The 23069-nt window shown below is 28.6% G+C and overlaps 1 protein-coding gene across 6 annotated transcripts in view; it reads left to right on the top strand.

Moving 5' to 3' along the window:
* LOC112680671 (hemicentin-2-like) overlaps positions 1–22281 on the top strand; it is a 258542-nt gene extending 236261 nt beyond the window's left edge. For all 6 annotated transcript variants that reach the window (XM_025550846.1, XM_025550845.1, XM_025550849.1 and 3 more), the window contains 4 exons: positions 6282–6383; positions 16972–17080; positions 18131–18415; positions 21649–22281. In XM_025550846.1, the coding sequence (XP_025406631.1) occupies positions 6282–6383; positions 16972–17080; positions 18131–18415; positions 21649–21764 (612 nt within the window). In that variant the 3' untranslated portion in view covers positions 21765–22281. The remainder of the gene's footprint in view (positions 1–6281; positions 6384–16971; positions 17081–18130; positions 18416–21648) is intronic.
* The last annotated feature ends 788 nt before the right edge of the window (positions 22282–23069 follow it).

A 23069-nucleotide genomic window follows, 5' to 3' on the forward strand; every position in this document is an offset into this window, starting at 1 on the left:
GATAATAATTATTTTAGTTGTCTTCATAGATATTATAGAAAATATGAAATATTGACCAAAAAATAACATTTTTTGAAAATATTTTTTTTTATCTAGATAAAAATTAAATTATTTTTTATCATTATCTAGATATTTTAATTTTTTTTATTTATTATCTTTATCTAGATAAATTTTGCATTAACTATTCCCAACACTGGTTACTATGTTGCAACCGGAAGGAAAGAGATATCTTATTCTAGTGATGCTATAAGTTCAAAACCGCAGCAAATTAAAATAAAGGGCAATAATCAAAAAATATAGTTGTATTTTGATCAAAATTATTTAAACTGTATTTTTTGAAAAGTGTGTAACTCTGAGAAATGGAACTAAATTGTTGACCTAGTTTTATTGCTATAAAACATAACTCATCATAGTCTAATAGTAATTTAGTAATATATTGTTGTGTTCGATTTGATCACTAAATTTTTTTTTTTTGCGTACAATATAAATTTTAGATTTTATATTAGTTTCTATTATACAATATGTAATTTCTAATCGATTTCTACATAAGGATTCACGGAATAGTCTAATCGAATTAGTATTCATTCATTTCTCACGCATAGCCACAACTGAAAGAACTATGTATATAAAATGGCTATCAAACACTCCTGAAAATTTTCCGTGCTCCGAACCCCTTGAAAAATTATATTTACATGGAATTCGACGCATTACAATACACAACTATGAACTGAAAACTAATTATGAATCACATGATTCACAATATTGTATGTGTATGATGTAATTTTTCTTGAAAAATACTATTTTTAAGATTTTCAAAATGGTTATTCGTCGAAAGAATACTAATACCATGCATATTATTCCGTCCTTCACCTTGACACGAGAATAAGCCACGTGTAAATTCTGCTACAGAAGCACGTGTCTCGCGCGGAAATCTTGTGTTATTGACGTTTGTTCTGGGTTTGTAGAAGATTTAACGAAATACTCAGGATTATGTGTAAGGTCAATGGTGACGTCACGCTGTTTTATATTTATAATAATATAAACTCGTATTTTTAGGTTCTCAAGAACCTTAAGAGATAAAAAAATAAAATGAATACAAAAAAGTTGAAAGTGTCCTCTGGAATTATTCCTTTATTATGTTTGTTAAAAGTTTATGTTACTGAGTTTGATATAGCGAACATTATCTTACAAATATTTTTTATTACTTATAATGAAAATATTGTTATTATAATAATACAAGGTCAGTGCCCCTGGACATCGCGAAATACATTCAATGGACCGCAAGGCTGGAAGATGACGAATTCGCTACTGTTGTGCGACTATCAAATTCGACCGTTGACGTACGATTTTATGCGCAGTTCGGAAATTCGAACCATTCCAGTGTCTACGATATATTGCGACTATTTCACACCGACATGTCGAGTGCTCTAGTGGATCAGCGCGAAACGGGCAGATCGGGCAGAACGGGCAGATATAATCACATTGGTCGATTCGTTGTGTAGTTACAACTCATTTGCTGTATCTTTCTGTTAGTTTTGGCGCTAAAATTATCCAGACAATCGCCGCCGCTGTGTTTCTGCCGGACAAACAATAAAACATATTATACTATGGTTTACGGAAGTTTTATGCAGCGGCTAATAAATGAAATAATATATTCCACCGGTGTCACACCGATTAACACGCGTTATATGTTTATGAATTCGGTATGCGTATTGCATATACGTTTCACTGTACGATTCGACTGCTTTCAGAGGTAAATATGTATTAATATAATTGCAAATGAACAGACGATAATTGTATAGCTATAATCTGCCTTCGGATGCAATTAATAAACGGTAAAACGTATGTTATAAAAGGTATGAATAAAGTTGTCGGCGAAATAATATACTAAAACGTTCACCATTTGTAATGCTAACAACTTTTTCACGGGTGCGATTTAAAATTCTATCTTTTATTGATCATCACTTTCTCATCGTTCTTTTATTTTCTAAAATATCCAGTTTTTCTACATATTATATCTCTTTGTTCTGGAATTCTAATAAAAATAAAAATCTTCTTCTTTCTGTTGCCATTTTTACAGTAGCTTTGATGTTTTCGTTTCACTGTTGGTATCATATGATATTGTTCGTCTGAATGATTTTTGTCTTTCATATGTATACGTATTATACATAAATATATGTGTCCAGAAGTGATTTTATTCAATATTTCTGAACGATCGTGTATGTTTAGATCAGGGTTTCTTAAAAATTTTGAGATTACGAATTACCAAACAATAACATAATTTTATGCGGAACCCCTATGAAAATTATCTTGAAAAGGAGAAGGTACATTAAACACGGCGATAAACAATATAAACATTAACAATATACTAAAAATATACTAAAATACTAAATTTAGCAGAATTTAATTCAATTATTATTTAATGATTTTTTTTAACATTGGCAATATAGGCCATTATTATAATTTACAATTGCATATTTACATTTTTTTTGTGATACTTTTTTGTGTACAAATTTTTCGTAATTGGCGGTAGTTTTTCAATTTTTCTTATATTGTGTGAGGACAAAACACTATTGACTACATGTTGTTATTTATTATGTATGAAATAATAAATAAATAATAATATATTTTAATGTGCATTTCATGCTGTGCCTAATTGACTACTATATAATATTAAAATAAAATAATATTTTAGAAATGAATTCTTCGAACACTAATTTGTCTCACTAACCCTAACCTATGATTATGATAGTTCAAAATAATTTTTTTCAATGTTTTTATAAAAGCACTTGCGTTTTACGGAACGCCTATTATTTTTCTGATCAATTTTTCAATGTGGTTTCGGAAACTGGGTGTGTGTTGTACGGTGGGGTTCAGTTGGATACAACTCACGTTGAAATAGTTTGGTTGGTTGGATGGGAAATAAGTTTGAACTTGTTGCTATGCGTTTAAAAACAGTTGCTCGTTACCAATTAACCTCTTAATTCTGAGTTGTATTTTTAAAAGACATGTGAACAGGGAGAGAAATAAACGTACATTAATTTCGTATTAACAACTAAAATTGATTTCCAAAATAGTCATTATAATTCCCAAAACGAAAGAACTCTACTGAACAACTGAAATCGTATGTCGGTCAAATATTTTCTGTCTTTCTTAAACCAAAGCTTTTAACTTCAATTGCGTTCTACCACATTGGCTCAGTTTCATTTGAAATCGCTGTCTTTCCAACAATCGATCTAAACCCTAATTGACCCTCGAATACCTGCGGTTAGGCAATCGATCGACAATCGCGACAAAACGGTCGAGCTAAGAGCTGCGATCATGACGCTTTTGTGGAACACCGTTCTGTTGTATGAGCATCGAAGTATCTAAACATTGGCCAATAATGACCAGTATATCACGGTGGTCGTGTATTATTTTACACGTTTCGATTTGTACCAATTACACAACCCGCGTTGTACCGTACGCGGTACCACACTATTGTGGAAACAAATTAACACAAGGATCGCTGTTGTACTATGACGTGGTAATACCCCACCATAACTAGTCAGGATCTATTATCTGTATCAAATTCAAATAGCATGTAAAATACGAAAGAAAAATAGAAGACGAATATTTGAAATTCGTATTAATTAATTTATTCGTATATTTTAAATAGGTTTTTTGTTTGTTAATTTAATCACGATTCAACTATTAAGAGATATTATTTTACTTATTTAAAGTGATTAAAAATCACTATAATGAATTACCTATTTATTTGTTATGAATAGCGACCGGATTTATATTCACAAAAAATCCTCAAAATATGCTTCTAAAAATTTTCTAATATGCTATAAAATATGTACTTAAACATTCACTTAAAATTTTGTTTAAAATAATGTACAAATATTTGAAATGTATTATAAATGTAAAAATAAGTATTAATTAATACGGTATCAAAAAAAGTATAAAAAGTTTTTAAAATATTATGTCATCAAGTCGTCACTTAATATTATATTATTATATATAATATACTCACTCTATATTATTTATCTATATCTAGATATATACTCGTATATGTTGTATATGACTATAATATAAGATATGAGTATGTAATCTTATCTTTGGAAATAACGACCGATCGCAATTTTATCGATATTATGCGGCTGTGAACGTGAAAATACGATGAATACGAATATATGTTCTATTAATAATAATATGCACTATAAAACTACAAATATGAATTTAATATGTATTTAATTGGTAAAAACGTTGAAATATGCAAAATATGCAAAGTAAAAGTTATTTTAATAAGAAAGATCTAAATCGAGGATAATGCTCATCAGTTTCAAAAAGCTTATTCCAATACACATACGTATTCGCATATAAATCCGGTCCCTAGTTATGAATTTATAATTAGATTGCATACAACATAATGCCAGATTCGAAATCATCAATGATAAAATGAAGCGAACAGATTTTCAATTGATTTTTTCTCGATGCTTTTTCATCTATTCGTAAAACAATTGCTTTATTTTTTTTTTTTTTTTGACGGTGAATTAGTTAGTTCATTCCATAATATTTTAGGCTAATTATGTATTGAAAATTAATGAAAATTGATTTCATCAGACAATGAGTATTTGGTCTTATAACCAAATACTGAGCAATAACCATAACTTTTTATAAAGAAATAAATCTAGGCACCTTCTCAACACTTTACGGTGTTTAAATTGTATCGTAATAGATGATCTTTGATATGGACGGAATAGAGGGTTACATACTAGACTGTTGTAGCTACTAAGTATTAATACGTGTGAATGTAACAAATATTAAAGTACAAATCAAATGTCGCGAAATCGATGAAAATAATGAAATACGAATTCGTGAACCAGGTACGTGTCGACATTTCACATCGTATCTTGTTTGTCCCACGAGAATCCCTACGGATAATGTTCAACATTTTTTTCTTTCAGCTAGAGAGTGTCAAGTTTATCCGTTTCGTAGTACACCAATGTCGCAGGGAAAAACGAATAAAATCATGTTGCGCCGATTTCGTTAACTGTTGTGGGTGAGTTTCATCGATCGTCGCCGCGAACTTTTTCTACGAGAAAAGGCAAAGGACTAGCGGAAGGCAAACGAAAAATACATCGTCGTTGGCGGAAACGATAATGGACCGCGACAACGTCGACGACCGAAAACCGATGGTCGGCGCAAGAAAACGAACGGCAACCGAGTGCGTTCCGTTGTGTCGAGGGTATGCGTTTAGCAGAAGTGAAAACTACTGTTGTGGTGGTCCGAATGTGTATTTCTATCGCGTACGCGTACACTGAGCGTACATTAATGAATTCCGTACCCGGGCGTGTTTGTAACTAGTAGTTCAATTTGCATACCATCCGAAAACACGTCCGCGAACACGACACATGGGCGAAAAAACAGCAAACGATGACCTGAAATTGAGTTCGTTTGCCAAAAGTCGTACACGAACGGTTTCGAGAAAAATCGACGGGTGGTCCGTCGGCCTAATGATCGTACGTAATATTACAGTCGCGCTCCCCGGACGTTAAAAATTATAACGTCGAAACGGTCCCCGTTTAGATGTACGTTGAGGTTTCATATGTATTCATCGGAGTACGTTCAACCTGGAGATTTTTTAATCTGGATTCATTTTAATACTTACATTTCCTTGGACTGAATATTTAAAATTATGACTAAACAAACATTATTCCATTCGATTCGTCGTTTTTTCTCCTGGTAAATCTTGAGAAAACAACAAGAATATGTTGAAATACCAAAGTTTATTGAAAATGGTTAATGACGGTCTATACTTTATCTGCATTTGTTTCAAAAGACAAGTCTAGATGCTTTCTTTTCTTTTTGTTGTACCGATAACTGAAATATGATTGTATTTGTACGCGCATATTGTTTAGAACGTTTGATGTATATTCGTTAATAAACGGTTTTCGGTTTTCTTCTGATATTTTAACAATAACGAACAAAAGCGGAATTAATGGTCGATAAATAACAAAAAAAAAAAAAAAAAGTATTACAATTAAAATAACATAACGTTTTAATTCCACGCGTGGAACTGAAAAAAAAAAAACAAGCAATAATAAATGTAACAATGCGAATTGCGGTTTTAAAATATGCATAGATCGTATTTTTGTTATGTTTGTAATGTTTGTATGTGTGACAAATATTAAAAATATATCATGACAGATACCATGTGTTTCAATTTCGACGTTAATTTTTAATCCTATAATTTTTAAATGATTTTCAGTAATGTACTAATTACTTGTTTACAGGTGTCTTGGATCAGACGGATAGACTACACTATTTTAACTATAGGGACGAGAAGTTACAGCAGTGACAAACGATTTTACGTAGACCACACCAGACATTTAAAGGTAAATGGTTTAATTTTAGTTCAGTAACCTCTAAGAAATTTTTCAATCGAAACGGAACAATTTTTTAAACATTTTATGGACCCGTTTTAGATATGATATTATATTAAGATGATTTACTTTCTAAATAATGTATAATGCGTATGCAAAACTTTAGGTGAAGTGAAAATGAACCTTTATAATTCAACGACTAAAACTAACACAATAATTCAGTATAAAATGTCGGGGCCACGCGTGGTTTATGTCTTCGGGTCCACGTGAATAAATTATTATTCTGTTCACATAAATACATATCTGAGACTTATTAAGTATGTAGCTTTTTTCGCGTCATTTCCGTATGTTCGAGCGTTGGTGAGATACAAGTACCTAAATAGTGAACAATTTCTTAGTATAATTAAAGATAAAGCTCTTTTACAATCAACACCCTGGAACGGCAATAAATATGTCAATACACGTAGAAAACTAAACGCGCCGCCCCACTTTGGCTCTTTGACAATAGAACTAAAGCCAAATGAGGGAGAAAAACGGATTAAACGAATCAGTTTGAGTAATCAGTAAGAATAATGACAAGAGCCCCATTAAAGACTTCAATAAAATTTGAACTGCTTTTTCTGGAAAAAAAAATATCGTCTACCTATATAGTCAAATAGTTGAGTATATGCAATTCTGTCACAGTGACGAAAGTGTGATAATTGCATTAAACTTTTATTTTAATGAATTAATAACAATCGATTTTTTAATTGAAAATCAGTGTCATCATTGTTCGATGTAAAAATATAAAAATGAAAAAATATCAACTTGATTAAAAAATATTACATAACTATTCATAATTTTTAAATTAAAATAAAATATGTAGCTACCTGAATTATGGAATGATAAATCATGATTAAAAATTAAATTAATTTATTACTGTTGATTGACTTCAGTTGCAACATATTAATTGTTATATAATTAATACTTATAACGTTGTGATCCTACACTTATCGTTTCTCAATGAGCTATCAGCGCTTCTTTAAATATTATATTTCCTTTTCATCAATAGAGAATGTTCATACTATTCATGTATGAGTAGCACTGAATCGTGATGGGTAATTCATGATAATGTACAATTATTCATTGTGTTTCACATTAAATATGTCTCCAACTGTACACACTTGTCAGTTTACAGTGTTTATAATTAAATTATAGTGAGTATCACTAAAAAAAAACATATCATTTGTTTTTGTTTAAAATTATATTAATGATATAAGTTTTAAGTTCTCGGCTATTCTACGTCTTAAGAATAATATCGATGGTATTTGCAATAACTCATTTTAATTTTCCTAATTCATTGCTTCATTTGATTTTAATATTTATAATCTTTATATATTAATTTAATTTTCTTTGTTTCATTTTATTATTACCGTGATATCCGATTGAGCAAGGTCGTTATTGGCCGACCTTTTTCACAACCTGATTGAGCTAGGTAAAAAAAAAAAAAATACTGTATACGTTGTCAGATTTTTACTAGTATGTATTGTAGATTACTAATAGGAAACTAACTAACTATTAGTTATTAAAATATTATATATATAATTATAGTCGAAAAAAAATTCGTTATCGATTAATGGATACAACGGTAGTTTAAAACAACTTTGATAGATATGAAAACAGAATTTTATCTACAACGATTGCACTGTTATTGTATGTTCCTACGCTGTAAATAATAGCCAATCTGTTCTGATGTCTCTTGTCCTCGTGTTGTATTCCTAAATAACGTGTATTTTGCAAATTTAAATGGAATATAATGATGAAATAAAAATTATTTTATCCGAGAGAAGCAAAGAGTTGGCTAATTTCGGAGCTTTCAAATATAGGTTTATTGGGATTAGAAAAAATGGTGAATCATTGAAATATTCTACGGTACAAAGTAGCAACGTCACTCCCATTTTCGTGCTCAATCTTAAGGTTTTAGGGTTTTTTTTTTTTATTCCCATTGTTTGATTGCAACCGTGTTCAATCGGATTACGAAAAAGATCAACCGTGCTCAATCGGGTTCCAGCCTATTATTAAATATATAGTTGTTATTCTGGAATACATTATCGGTAAATTATTCTTTAATATTTAAAATGAATAAGTACAGAATTCCGTGAATTATTTGCTTTTTCTTCTTTTTCTTGTCATTTACAGAATTAGACTTCAGTTTTTCATAATTTGCATTTTACCAACTTCAAAAGCAGTATAAAATCTGCTTACCTTTCTATTTTTTCTAAACCTCTGTCAAGTATAATAGATTCTCATGCGTTAGAGGTAAAGATTTATTTTAATATTTCCACCTAACGTACAAAATCAGACTCTCATTTATCTATTCTATATTCTTCAATAAATAATATTTTTAATGCAAATCAGAATTTTGCAAATATTTACCTCGTATTTTGAAAAATTATTATTTTCCAATTAATTTAAAAAAAAATTCGAATGGTTTTCATGGATTCTAGTTTTAAAAGTTGTTTATATGAATTTCTATATATATATATATATATATATATATATATATATATACATACATACGAGTATATATGCTAGAGTTCTTATTTCTATCTTTATCCATTTTGGAAATTGTTCTAACAACTAGCAAACAGTATATTTTTATCAAATAGACAATTCAGACCACCAAACACTATAATTTTATTATAATTCGTATTTATAATTATAAAACAAATACGTTTTTGCAGGGGAGAAAATAAATAAAAATAAATATGTTCTCAATGTTTGTTATACAAAATGAAATTCCAACGGATTTCTTTTCTCCGGGAAGATATATGACGATGACAAGATATATCATTTGACTATTGCACCCGAGGTAAAGTTATCACTGGCAAGCGTCGTCTTTTCGATCAATATCCAGTCAGTTTCATTATCGTCTGTGATTTATTAAAATCGTGTTCATCGTGCGTGAGATGAACGAATAAGCTATACACTAAGACATTTAAATTCTAACATTTTAATAAACATCTAAAAATGAAAATAATATATTTTAAATTATATGTATACATACTATTTCTAGAAAACATATTTTTCATTTTAATCAAAATTATTAATTATTAAAAAAAGCTAAGGTTATGTAGTTGATTATTTTAAAAGGTAACAGTAAATACATTGAAAATAATATAATAAAGACAGTAGGATTCTATATACCTACATCGATTACTTATATATTTATATATATTTCAACTAGAGCATTGTTTCTCAAATCGGAGTAGGTACGTGAAAATATATGAAAGAGTACTCGGGGAAAAAGAGGGTAATGGTCAAAAATGTAAAAATGTATGTATTTGAATGAATAAATTATTTATGAAATAGTTCATATCGATCATTGTGTTTATGGAAAAGGATTATTCGTCATACATGCTCATTAAAAATAAATATCGTTATAGACTTTTTTTGAGATTCGACTTATGACTTTACTTATCATCTGTGCAACCAGATTTTAAAAATTAGATGTCACCAAACAACCCCAAGAATCACATCAAAATTAAATTGTGAAATTGATATTATTTTTTTTAAATTCATTGTATGACGCAAGTTTATTAAAATAAATAAATACTTCAAACATTTTTTTTTTTCATTAAAATCAATTTTATAATTTCTTATCAATCCCATGTGAAAATAGACAAATTGACAATTGAGGGTATCTAAAACAATGACGAAAGGTCAAGGTGTATGTGAATGAAAAATGGAAAAATGCCGAACTACAAAAAAATCGTACGTACGTCGCTCTCTATGGAACCGATGAAAGAAACAATTAAATTATTGACTACCTAGATAAAAATCAAATTATCTATAAATACATTTTATTGGTCCACAACGAGTTCAGTAATAATTAATTTTCTATCAAATACTTGAGGAATTAAAAATGATTGAACAATTTTGTACTTTTAGCATAATACTTATAAAGTTTATTTTGGTCAAATAATTATAAACATTGATTTTGATTTTTGGAACATTTATTAGATTATATTAATATTGATTTATTAGATTATATCAAACGAAAATCAGCAATTAAATAAAATATGTGTTGGATATAAAATAAAATTACTAAATTATTTTTTTATTAAAGTGTAATCATAATAATTGTATATAATTTTTATATTCGTATAAAGTGCAATGGATATTTTTAGAACAAATTTTCGTGTATTTAAAATGAGTACATGCGTGTATTACATTGACTCATTTTTCATAAAAATACATTATATTCAAGATCATAATCTATATAGTTTAATATCAACATAAAAAAAAAAAAATGGGGCGGAATGTTTTCTTTAATCTAACATAATAATATCATCTAAATCAATATTATCATACGATCGAACAGCCATAGTAATATGCTCACGTTAACCAACACTCATCGTAGAATTATATTATAAACAGTTACGATTAGGCCGAGCCAATGACGTAATAATAATTAATCATTTGATAATACACAAATTGCACTATAATATAATTCGTTTAAACATTAAACAAAACTCTAACGTTTGATTAAATTATTCCAACTGTAAATTCAATTGTGTACCATCGGTAGTTCAAGTGATTCATATTTATATTAGTCAGTTTTCATTTCTATTTGCATGTTTTTAATTTATATTCGATTGAAGAGTGCAATGTAACTTGTAACAATGTATATACCCTACAATATAAAAAAAAAAATAAGAACACAGGTTTCGGATGATAAAAACTAATTAGTTGCTATGTTTTCATTTAGAAAATATGTCAATACCACGCAAAACTATACTTCGAAAATTCAAACAATAAACAAAATCGAATACTAGTATTAATTATAATTTAATTAATTCGATTTTTTCTTTTTTTTTCTTTTAAGCAGATTTTTGTAAGTTTTAAATTTTTTTGATAATATTATAATTTTATTTTAAAATTAAAGAACATGTAAATATTGTAAATAATAATATTTTTTATTATTATTATTTCACAATGTCAAATGGTATTATAGTTTGATGTATTCAAAATAATTCCCGTAAGATCATAAGTGATAGCAATAAATATTATTTTTCTATTTTTTTTTTTTTTTTTAAGAAATTATGAAATTTATGAGTAGTACAAAATTAAATAATAATAATAACAAAAAGTTACTTAGTAATTTTTAAAATATTTAATAGCATTTTAAAGCTATTGATTTTAACTATATTACTTAAGGACAAAAAAGTAACTTTGAAACAAAATTTGTAATAATTTAACTACATTTAAAATCAATTATTAATAATATTAATAATAAATATCACACAAAAAATTCCAATAACTATTTAAATATTTTTGAAAAATTCCCATTTTTTGTCTTTTAGAAAAAAAGCAATTTAACAACGAAGAGATTCGAGATATACGTGTGTAATAGCACAAAACATAACAATAATTCAATACCTTGTTCGTAAAATATGTTACTCTTATTGTCGTATTATTATTTATTATTACTTTATTATAATAAAATATTCAAAAAATGTATTTTAACATGTATAATTTAGAATAATAAAAAATAATCAATGTTTTTATTTAGTATTACAGATTATGAGACACAGTGCAATTATTAATAATTATTATGAAATTATAAATTTTTATTTTTATTTATCACTTTCGAGTAGTCAAAACACTACACTGTTCTTTAATGTACGTTGTTCATTAGTTTTCCTTACTTTAGCATCATAAATAATTAATGTAAAGTAAAAAATATAATAATTTTAAACAACTAATGTTAACTCATGTGATAGTATATAAGGCACACGTGGGGAATGAACTTTTTGGGCTGACCGTTTAGACACAGATCGTAGTGATTTCGTAGACATAACAATTCCCAATCATACATTATTAATTCACTAATGCAACTTTGTTTGTAATTACTGCAGTCCACTTAAATATATGAACTTCCTTATGAAGCTTCCGGAGAAGTATACTCGTATTAAGTTATGTTTACATCGGTACCCGATAAAAGAGCAAAAACTTATTAAAACTTTCAACTTTGATAAATGATTTATTTATTTATCACTACAAATGTCTTGAAGGAGATTTTAAAATTTCAATCAATTTTAATTTACAATTTAAAATATAATTATAAAACATATATTTTTAATTCAATAATATTTTTAGGTGTTCATATTATGGTTTATAATATTTATTTTTTTATTTATTTATATAATAATTTGTTTTAATATTTACCTCAACAGTTATTATAACTGGTTGTTGTATTATTTATAAATTTATAATTCTTTAAAAGAAGCTATGCCAAAGTTTAAGCATCACCAAAAAGGTTCTGGCTCTACAAATACGTTATAATGATAAGTTTGAAATAATGTATATGTTACGAGTAAAGTTCGAAAATGGGTAGTTTACACATTACCCGGGTATAGTACTCCTTATTCATATGAATAGTATAATGTGTACATTATACAGTGTGCTATAAGTTTAATTTAAAAAAAAATTATTAAGTTATTATTTTACAATAAAAAATTTTAAAAAATTAAATAAAGTTATTTATTGGAACACTTGAAGCATTTTGAGTTGCAAAATATCTCCCCAGATTTACATTTAATCGCACATTTATTTGTTAAATGATTATTTTCACACAAACATTTTTTAAAACTTCGACCATCGAAAAAAATTGTGCATTAGCTATTTCACAAAAAGATTTTTTTAATAAATAAATATTTATTTATCTTATATTTATTTTATATCTTATTTCAGATAGTATGTTATAATATTTTGATTCCGTTAAATTTACCGAATTTTCATTCTTTACATTAATTTATTTATTATAATTTTCATGTAATTTCTCTTTTTATGAAGACAAGTTTTTTTTTTTAAAAAACTAAATTTTCAAACATTAATAAACTGAACAAGTGAACACGAAAACCAATAGCACCGTATGTAGTTTAAAATTATTATACAATATCAATGCACACGACTTATCATTATGTAGGTACAATTTATGTTTTATCGTATTTTATTAATATTATCTACAGTTCATATTTTGTCGTATTTTATTTTAAGAAAACACTTTATCGACTAAAAGGTAGATAATGTAAAAATTACCCGATTTTCTCACTCTACCCGTAACATATATTATATATAGTTAATAGTTTATTACGATAAAAAAGTCTATGCCGCTGGTATAATTACATTCGAGTACATGGTAACTACTCGAACGCCTCTCTCTAAAGATAACGTTTCAAATCATATTTACAATTTATATGTCTGAATGTTGAGTGCATCGAATGAACCAAGAATTTATTTGATCGAATTATATTTATATTTGTAAATATACATAGTGATTTTAAGTGTGCGAACAAATTATGTTTATTTCATAAATTGTTTTAAATTATGATAATAAATATAAATATTATACACAGCTCTCTATGAGAAACTATATTTACAAGTTTACATCGTACAATGTTAATTGTATGCATTAATATGAGCTAATTATTAAAATTAAATTATTACTACTTTTAAAAATTAAGAAAAAACCTAGGTGTGACAAAATACAAATATTTTTTTTTAACTTTCATTGTTTTTGGAGCTCTTAGAAAATATTTATTGTTTATAATTTTTTTTTTTTTTTTTTTCAAAATTCATCATTTATCGATAATCGTTAAACGGTATTAGGTAAAATATGTATAAGTCTTATAATGAAAACACAAAAACTATAAAACAACATTGACAATTACAATCAGGAAGCTCATTTATTTATTTATCAGTAATCGTGGAACATTCGAGATTTTACCATTGTCGAGTAGCGATAATTTTTGCCATGCTATTTGTCCGTTTTTGGCAGCCCTACGTTAATCGCTACGAACAAAGTAGTGTGTCAGTGACGTTTCAGCGTTCAACTCGCACTGCATAACTTAAACATTAAAACTTATTATTACTTATACACGTACATTATGCACACATGTGTGACGGTTTCGATGGCACAAAACTGCGCGATACGCCTGTTGATCCTGGATAGCCACGAAACGAAACGCCGCTGCCGAGTTGCATTTAACGGAACAAAAAGTAACGAAATTAAACATTTACCATCGACCGTGTGCCATTGTTTGTCCTAAATTACAAACCATTCACGTTTCGCACCCGGCTACTGGTCCATGGATGTCTGAAATCGAGAAACAAGAAGCGCGATCCAACTTCATCCAGCGCAATAATTTCTATCACTTTCTGTTTCAAACTCTGCCGATTCATCACGTTTGTTTCCCCGACTCCGTAGTGCGCGTGGTAAAATTTGTGTTGCACACGCTCCTACATTCGACCTCAATCGTTATCGTGCTATGCCAAACTTCTGTGCAACTAGAACACACAGCTATGACTATTATTTTTACTTTATAAAACTACGATTTATTATCTTTTAACTTTCGATTTAATAATGAATATAAAAATAACACTTGTCCGTCGTACAACTATTATTCTGAGCTTCCATAAGCAAGTGAAGAAATAAATATGAAAAAATAAAGCAAACAAATTTTAATTATAGATAAGTGTAACGATGAACAATGCATTCACATACCATACAAAGAAATTAATTTTAAATTTAAAAATAATCTAATACGTAACATATAATTGTGTATAGAAAGAATTTTTTTTTTTTCAAAAAAAGATTAAACTCAGTTTATAAATAAATTTCCACGTGTGTCAAAAGAACCAAGACTATAACATAACAATAGAAGAGAGAGATAATATTTAGAGAAATTGTAAGGTCAGAAATCAGTTCTCTACGATTCTTTTTTGAAAAGATTCTCACTGTGGTCGGTATAATTAGGAGTCAAAGATCATCCGTCCAGAGCGTTTGAAATCAAGACCCCTCCGAACGTATATGGTTCATTCTGGTCGAATCATCGTTTTACCGTCCCCGTATTCGTTTTGCGTAATTGACGAAATTGACCGAAACTGCACGCAATTATTATAATCATGTGACCACTGTACGAGGTATCCGCTGATAAAAATAAAAGCCCGGTTGTCATAAAGAAAAACACCATAACTGCGTTTGTAGAGTTTTTTCTCGTTTTATCCACTGTCGCAACAACACCATGGTCGGCTGAACTGGAGATTTTTCCGGTGCGTTTCCGGTACAACGCTCTTGAATCGCGGGCGTAGGGTGATGTGTCTTTTTATGATTATTATAAATATCTTAGTATATTTTGGCTAGTTTATTTTGTTACTAATAATATATACAAGTATACTATATATTTATGTTGAATCTAATAGTATCGTTACACACAGATTAAATTTTAATATAATATAAATCGATTGAAATTAAACTTTACATTTTAAATTGATAGTCATTTCTTATTTCTATACCATTATACAGTTTAGACATATAAACATTTTTATTGACAGTATAAATAAATTGATTTTCTCAATAATCGTTTTGAAAAAAAAAAATATATATATTTAAAAACCTTGTAAACTACTAGTACCGAAAACCATAAAGAATTCGAGTAAATTGTACAGTTTAATAGTTTGCATACATTATTATTAATAGTATCCGGTTAATAGAAAATCAGTAGCGTATCTAACTTAACTCTATAAAGGAAGAGGATAAAATCCCACTTCAAAAGAGTGGGACTATATTTATTTTACCCCAACTCCAAAAAAAATTCTAGATGTACCTAAGAAGTTGAAATAATATTTATTGCATTAAATAAAGGTGTTATTTTTTTTTTTTTAATTTATATTATATAATTTTTTAAAACTTTCATAAAATATTAATATCTTAGACGCATAAAATAATTATAGAACATACATCAGATACTAAAAATAATATTAATTTAAAATAATAACTAACAATAAGTAAACTTGGTGAATAATAAATTTCCAGTTTTTTTTTGTAAATTTTGTAATTTAATCTTAGTTACCAATAATTTAGTAATAAGTTACAAATACCTACACAAACATAAACATTTATAGGAGTGGGTTTCCCATCGTATTAGCATATTTTAATAACAGTTATAACTCCTGAAGGGTACAGGGGTTTTTGTACTGAAGTTTATTTATAATGGAACATATATTAAATGTGTACTGAAACTATAAAATTAATTATGAATTCTTAGAATAAAAGATTTTAGTGATTCTGATAAAACAGCAATAAACAACGATATTATGTTTTATTTACTAACCAATATCTTAATTTTTCAAATAACGTACTTCAATAATTCGCTAGTTATGTTTGTTATCATTATTTGTCCATTTCTCGAGTTTTATAATTATAAAATGCACTCTTGGTATTATGACTACAGTCTTATATTCATATTTAATTATGAATAAGTTCAAATAAATTTTTTTTTTTTTTTTTGAGTAATGATCACTAGAGTGGATTCGCGTATAAAAAAAACAACGAGCATATCCCCAATGAAACTAAAAAATTTCAACAATCTCGTACCTACCCGAAAAAAAAAAAATGTTAAGAATACATAAAACACGAATGTATTATATGTTTACAAATTACACCAAACATATCACAGTAAATCCCCCGCAACCGAATCGTATTATATTTTCGCTCGCTATCTTAGGCGCTCAATCGCACGTAGGATAATTTTATTTCGTATATTTTTTTTTTCAGACGTGGAATTTGGAGATAACACCGGTGGAAGCAACGGACGCCGGTTTGTACGAATGTCGCATAGCTACGCACCCGACGACTAGTAATTTCGTACATCTGAAAGTCACAGGTTGGTAATCTATTGTTGTACCGTTCACATTAAATTCGAGTCCAACCGTAGACTAACCATTACGACGTACCATGTTCCGAGAATAATGATTATACTCATACCCGGGAAAAGCACAACCGTTCGAACGTTTAACTATTGGGAAATTAAAAAAATAAATATTTTGTCACGAATACCAATAAGTTTTAGTCATCCTGACCGGATTACGTTTACCGTTGCTCACAGAACCCCGTTTACTTTGGAAATGATCGAGACCACGAGAAAATAGGGCAATTTTTGCTAAGCTTGTTGCTACTTTGACGGACGACCCGAAATCAGCCGAAATCGCAAAACTTACACAACGGGACGAAACGTGTCAGACTCATACAGTACGTGCACCCCAGACTTGTACCGCCCATGCAAACGTGTAGAACTTTAAGTATTATTGGTCGATAACCAGTGGCGTGGCAAGGGTAGGTGAACTGTGTCTACGTCAGGGGCGCGAATTGCAAAGGGCTGCAAAATCGTGCAAGTCATATTTTTACAGTCAAATCGAAAATGTTCCATTATACTTTTTAAAGTACGTAGATGTTGTCTATTTGTACACACTACGTGTGAATTGAATGTTGAAATTATAATAATGGCACAAGGGCATTTAAATAAAAAATTTCATACGAAAAAATTATCGATGAATTACCAGTCATAGAGCGAGGAATTGCAAATTTTCAAAGTTAAAAATTAATACTGTAATAATAACTTATAACTATAAATTGTGTACTTAGAAAAATTAGCAAAATAAAAGGTTGAAAAAATATCATAACGTCAAATTTTAATTAGTTAAAAAGCGTTTTTTCTAAGTTTGCCAGAGACGCTAGCGAGTCTTCCTACGCCACTGTCGATAACGGTGAAAATATATAAAAACAAATGTAGGTCTTGTGTTCTGTAATAAAATCGAATAAGTTGCACGATATTATTCATATTGCCTTGCGTTTTAATACGTCTTTTTGCATTTTTTCCGGATATTTTCCCCGTACTTGACCGGTCGTCATGGACATCTCATCTTCTTCACCGCAGAGGCCAGAGCGGAAATCCTCGGTGCACCGGACCTGTACATAATGAGTGGCAGCAGCCTGCGACTGGTATGTCGATTGCAAGGATCCACCCAAGCACCTCTATTCGTCTTCTGGTACCATTCCGATCGGATGATCAATTTCGACACAGATCGGGGGCTCATCGTGCACATCAACAGCACGGAAAGCGATCTCATCATGCCGTACACGAACACGTCGGACAGCGGCAACTACACGTGCCAACCTCAAAACATACCGCCGGCCACTATACACGTGCACGTGCTTCAATGTAAGTATATTTCGCGTACTTTTGCATACGTATTACCGTTGTCTTCCACTCTCCATCGTCTCTCGTATACACCGACATTTGTAACAAGCCACGATAGTACATTTCCGAACTTGAATGGCTCAAAAGCTGTGTGTATTCAATCACACGCCGTAGAACGGTTATCGGTACACATACATTTACAGATGTTACGAACGGAATCTTAAAAACAATATTACGTCGAAAAAATTATGGAGAAAATATAATTAAACATCCCCTGTCCTTTCATTCAAAATAATATTATTCGTAAATATGATGTAACAAATTTCATTTTAATTATCATTTATGACTTCCAATAAAAACGCGTTTCCGTTCTAAAATAATAATCCTTACATTTAGTTAATTAACAAATTAACATCATGTATATACATATAGCGTTGGCTTTTAATGTATAACAATACTGATATAATCATAATATTCTACAAAACTGCTGCTTGTGAAATTCTATTCGTTAAATGTTTGTACCGCTGAATATTTAACTTCAACATTTCTATTTTATTATTTAATTTTAGCTTTTAATTACCAATGCATCATCATCATCACAGTTCAATGTAATTAAAAATTCAAAATGTAATAACAAATCCATCATATTCTATTAGGCTATTGATTACGTCATTGTTATCCAATCAACGTGAATAAAACGTTGTTACAATTTAATTAATTTTTTTTTTTTTTTTTTGAAAGCATCACTATTTTCATCGTTGTGGTTAATTTATTAAATTATTTATAAACGTTATTTTTATTGTGGTAACATTTGCGTTTTCGTACCACATGCATGTTTTAATATCACTAAAAAGTTTACTGGAATAAAAGAAATATACTAAAGCAATAAACCAGTACGAATTTTTTGGTGTGGAAACACCCCGTTGATCCGCCAGATTCAGCTTCGTTCAATTTTCAGCTTCACCGAGCAGCGATAACAAGTAGCTCCGATTGCACAGTTTATCTATGATTGTGTTTTCGAAATCTTTGTTAAGAGATTTTTCTTACGAGAATTAATTAAATTTAAGTAGAAATAAAACATAGATTATGTCTGTTTACATTTACAAACCCATCTAGCAATTAATTTTTATGAGCTTTTAATTGGTGTAAATGATTATACACAAACACATAGGTTTTATAAAATTCAAGTTATAATATAGAAATGTAAATAATTTTTCTTTTACATACAGTGTTATACCTATTTACTGAACAATTCAAAAGTGCAGAAAAAATCCATGTTTCCTTTATGTATTATATTGAGAACACACGAAAATGTTTAAAATACACTAGATTTATTGGAATAAATATTTTCGAAACGCAGACTGATTTTGAATACCGTTTATAAAGTTAACACATCAATGATCAAACAGCACACGTAAATTCGAATATCAGGCTATAACCATAGCTTAATGGAAAAACAATTTTAAGATGAAAACTTAATATTCCAGATGATTAATTTCATTCATATATATTTTACACTAATGTTCGATAGCTATTATTACAAGATAATAAAAATATAATACTAAATATTAAAATGTATTATGATTAGCTGTAATATTAATTAATTATTATTTGAAATCAATATTAAGCTGAATCAATACAACGGTAAACAGTTTGGATTAAAATGTTCTAAAAAATCATCAGTATAATCGTCAGTATAGTTGCCATTTTATAACTGAGAGGAAATTGAAGATTTAAACAGTTGATTAGAAAAAGAAAATTGGATTTTAACGACTGGATATAAAACGGTCTGAAGATCTGCAGTTTATTTGAAAAAAAAAAAAAGAATGATAAGGCTAACCAAATGTAATATAAATTAAACTATTTCAACAATACAATACTATTGTAAGAATAAAATTCATTAAAATATGATATCATTTATATAACAAGTCGGTTATGCCATTCACTGTTTGTAAGGTTACAAAAATGTACAACAGTTATAAACATATATATTGTTAATTTAAGATTTTAATTAAATTTAATTCCAAGAACATTATCAATAACATAGAACTGAATAATAATAAAGAAAAACAGTTCATTTTCACTCAAAATACGTATTGATAACGCGTTATTATTCAATTATTTGCCAGATATTTTCTACGAAATTAAAGGTTTTTCATGTTTATAATTCTACTAAATTATTGAATTTCATAAATTAGAATACATGGGTACCTACTTTGATAATTTATTCAGTTGTAATATTTTTATTCAACGTATTATTTTTATTATAAATCAGTCAGCAAGGTAATAATAAGTGACAACATTTTTATTTATTTTTTTTAATAAATTTAGAATTCGTGAAAAATTCTAGTATTGAAGTTTTTGTATATCTACAAAAAAAAATTATATTTCGCAAGATGTAATCAATTTTAATAGTGTCCGGTATATACTTAATAAATAATAACGCTTTACAACCGAATCGCTTATTATGTTTGAAGCACTCGTTCGCGATTAACCCCGGCGATTTTACGAGATGCGTCCTGTGATTGATTATCTACCGATATGTTTTATACATGTTAGATATGTTAGATATGTTAGATAGGTTTTATAAAAACATAATTTTGATGAATATTATACATTGAGACCCGATGCTTTGTACTACACAATGATTAGAAATATCTCACATATTACAAAATTCAGAAACATTTGTTTATTTCTGATTTCAGTATAAACTCGTTATGAAAACTTGAAGCAATGGTACAAGACGATAAAATAATAATGAATTCTCAAAATAATTCAAAGGCTTAATTAACAATGCACTAAAAGTTCGAGCAGGTCCTCGATGTCCATGACGTATACGTATGACGAATAATTATGAGTCCATGAAATTATATTTTATTTTTACTATTATCTTCCTCGACCCTCCCCCCACGTAGTTTACCAATGAAAGCGTATCGTTTGTGTAGTTGTCGTTCGATGAGCGGATAATAGTAATTGTTTTTGGCCGTGCGTGGTAAAAGCATCGTCGACGTTAAAACATAATGGAGCGATTATAGTTGACCGAATTGCATGTTGACGAGATATTAAGTTTAAGAAATCAAGAGAGGTGTCGAACACCAACATAACATATACATAGTGCCATAAAACTCGGTGTACGGTCATTTTGGCCAGTGTAACAATAATTATAACGTTTTCCGAATATTTTAATGTGCATAATGTTATACGCATGTTATATTTATTTTTAATTTTTTTTTTTTTGTTTCATGTTTTCTTAGCTGAAGTACCGGCGGCCATGCAACACGGCGTTCGTAGCTCGACTTCGGGGTCATTCGCCATCTCCAATTGTGCTATGTTCACGATAATTTATATGCTGTTGCAAATGTTAAGCTAAAATGGACTGTAAATAAATGGGGTTTACTGCTACTACAACTACTGATACTACATTATTATTATTATTATTATTATTATTATACTTTATTTTTCATCCATGTTATTTACTTTAAATAATAACAAAAGTAATAATGATGGCAATGATGCATCATGAAATCGCCCACACGAGTTGTTAAAAGTTGTACAATTAACGAACAAATTTACTTGAAAAAACAAATTGAAAAAAATAACGATAGTAACGAATTAGTTAACTTATATTTTCGATTATTTTAATTCGAGGAAGCATTGTTGCAAAGAAAAGGATTAATTGTAGTCGTATTATTATTACTTTTTTGTAGTTTTATTGACACTAATGGAATTCATTAACATTGTACACGAAAGGGTTACTAATAATTATTGAATTCTGTTGAAATTGGAATTGTTTTCAATAAATCATAACGTAGGTAATTAAAACAGGATTTATTTTAAGTTAGGAATACTTAAGTATTATTATTTTTTTTTTTTTTTTTTATCATTGATGTACATAATAAAATTAATTTGTTCCAATTATTTTTAATCTTAAGTATTCAAATTTAATGAAAAACCAAAACGTAAATATTTCAATTTTTTTTTTTTTAATTAATCATAATTGTGTTTATGATGGTTTTAAAAAACTTTAATTGGTCTCATCGATCTTTATCACAAAATATTAAAACATATAATGCAATGTATTATGGTTCTTTAATTTACAATGAAATTATTTTCCGAAGATCGTAATATACGCTTAATAAGATATGATCAGACAACATTTCCAAATGCTGAAAACGAATTCCGCGTAGTTAATTTTCATTACGTTTTAGTCGTATTAGGATAAAACATAACTTTTAAATAGTTATTAAGCGCATTCATTGAATTTTACTGTATTTAACAATATACATTATATGTATTTATTTGTTTTTAGTTTTGTAATGGAAGACTGCGAAATCGTTTTGTTGTAGTAGAAATACCCGACTGGTTTTCAACAATAATATTCTACCTTCCAAACAAGCATAATATGTATGTAAGTAACTACGCTTCAGTTGATTGGAGTATAGTGTTTCGTGCCATCGATGTGAAAATAATATTCTGTTTATAATTCACTAGAGACTATTTCAATTTAATTTTACTACCGGTACAAGTTTTCCAGTTAATCTTATTGATTTTTTTTTTTTGTCTTTACGTATTTCAAAATGCATGGCCCATATTTATGCTACGCCGACTATAATCATATAATTACTACCCTCAGATTATTTCACAAAGTTCTTCTTAACGAAACGCAGTTAGAAAC

This window comes from Sipha flava, unplaced genomic scaffold (genome assembly GCF_003268045.1).
Source record: "Sipha flava isolate LNK unplaced genomic scaffold, YSA_version1 179_pilon_pilon, whole genome shotgun sequence".
NCBI lineage: Eukaryota > Metazoa > Arthropoda > Insecta > Hemiptera > Aphididae > Sipha > Sipha flava.